Genomic DNA, 1629 nt, shown 5'->3' on the forward strand with positions numbered 1-1629 from the left:
GCAAAGTGAGGACTAAGCCAATAGGTCCCAAACTTTGGGGAGTTGTTCAGGGCCCCAAAAGGAACTGAAAAAGTGCTGTGCTGGAAAATCGATTTTGATATTACACCCTATTGATGCAGCCTAGGTTCCGCCGATCGCCGGATACTGGCGGTTGTCTTGGGATCTTCACCAAAAGTATGGGACGCTCGTTGGTCTGATTAAAATATTTTTACATAGCAAGAAGGAGTTGACATTTGTTGGATTATAGTGTCAATATTAAGTATGCCATGTGATGAAATCAATTGAAAACAAAAAAAAAAACAAAATGTCACCAACATGAGTTTACCACCAGCGATTCCGGTTCAGCTGCTTACGGCCGGAGCGGCCGCATGCATCGCCGACTTGGTGACGTTCCCGCTCGACACGGCCAAGGTGCGGCTGCAGATCCAGGGTGAACAGGAAAAAGGCTTCCGCAAGTATCGGGGTGTCACGGGAACTATTGTCACGATCGCACGCCAGGAGGGCTTCCAGGCGCTGTACGGTGGTCTGTCCGCAGGACTTCAACGCCAGATGTGCTTCTCCTCGATTCGACTCGGACTGTACGAAAGCGTTAAAACGTTTTACGCGTCACTGTTGGAAGACAACCCGGGTAGTCTTCAAATCGGAACGCGAATCTGCGCAGGGCTAACCACGGGAGGACTCGCCGTACTGCTGGCCCATCCGACGCATGTGGTCAAGGTGCGAGGTCAAGCGGACTCGAGTCGGTTATCAACTGGCACTCTGAACGCGTACCGAGCAATCTACTGCGAAGAAGGGATTCGTGGCCTATGGAAGGGTGCCGTGCCGAACATGGGTCGGATCTCGATCGTCAACGTGGCGGAAGTCGTGGTGTACGACGTGGTCAAGGACACGCTGCTGAGGTACGTGGCCGTTCCGAGCGAAGATGTGCGACTGCACTTTGGGTCGGCCGTGATAGCCGGGTTTGCGGCTACGCTGGTGGCCTCACCGGTGGACGTGGTCAAGACACGGTACATAAACTCGCCTAAGAATCGTTACCGGGGCGTGATCGATTGTGCCATTCGGATGCGCCAGCAGGAAGGATTTTTGGCGTTTTACAAGGGATTCGTGCCGTCCTTTTCGCGGCTTGTCTCCTGGAACGTGGTCATGTGGATCACGTACGAGCAGCTTAAAATGATTGTGTTTTGAACTTGATGAGATTAAATAGAACATTGAAAGTTGACTGATTTTTTTTTGAAATTTAATTTTCCAAAATGGTTTGCACTATAACGAGGTGAAAGAAAAATCTCAACTGTAAAACTAGGTCTCCCGTCGATTCATGAAAATCCCAAGAAATCCGCCAGTAGCCAGCGGGAATGCAGATTGGCACAAACGACACGTCCATTGTCAAGTCCCGAATCCAGTAATGGCCTTTAAGCATCGGGCAGAATGCTTCACCATCTTTCGTAACCAGAGGTATGTTGGAACAGTTCTGCCACCAGTGCTGAAACTCTGGCCATACGTCACGGATGAACTGGCAAGCGTTTTTCCGAGGAATCTTCATTGGATACTCGTTGAACTGGTTGTTACCGAGAGCACTGCGGGCAGTTTTTACGTTGATCTGGGAATATCAATTTGACTTCACTTCATTGA

General features: G+C 50.0%; 1 protein-coding gene across 1 annotated transcript; it reads left to right on the forward strand.

The window, feature by feature from the left end:
- Positions 1–315: 315 nt before the first annotated feature.
- LOC6039290 (mitochondrial uncoupling protein 3) lies at positions 316–1185 on the forward strand. Its single transcript, XM_001848824.2, has one exon. The coding sequence runs from the start codon at positions 316–318 to the stop codon at positions 1183–1185; it is 870 nt and encodes a 289-aa protein (XP_001848876.2).
- Positions 1186–1629: the final 444 nt, after the last annotated feature.

This window comes from Culex quinquefasciatus, chromosome 3 (genome assembly GCF_015732765.1).
Source record: "Culex quinquefasciatus strain JHB chromosome 3, VPISU_Cqui_1.0_pri_paternal, whole genome shotgun sequence".
NCBI classification, from domain to species: domain Eukaryota; kingdom Metazoa; phylum Arthropoda; class Insecta; order Diptera; family Culicidae; genus Culex; species Culex quinquefasciatus.

Excerpts from the sequence above, each read along its gene's own strand:
- LOC6039290 (XM_001848824.2), top strand. The coding sequence starts at position 316 with ATGAGTTTACCACCAGCGATTCCGGTTCAGCTGCTTACGGCCGGAGCG.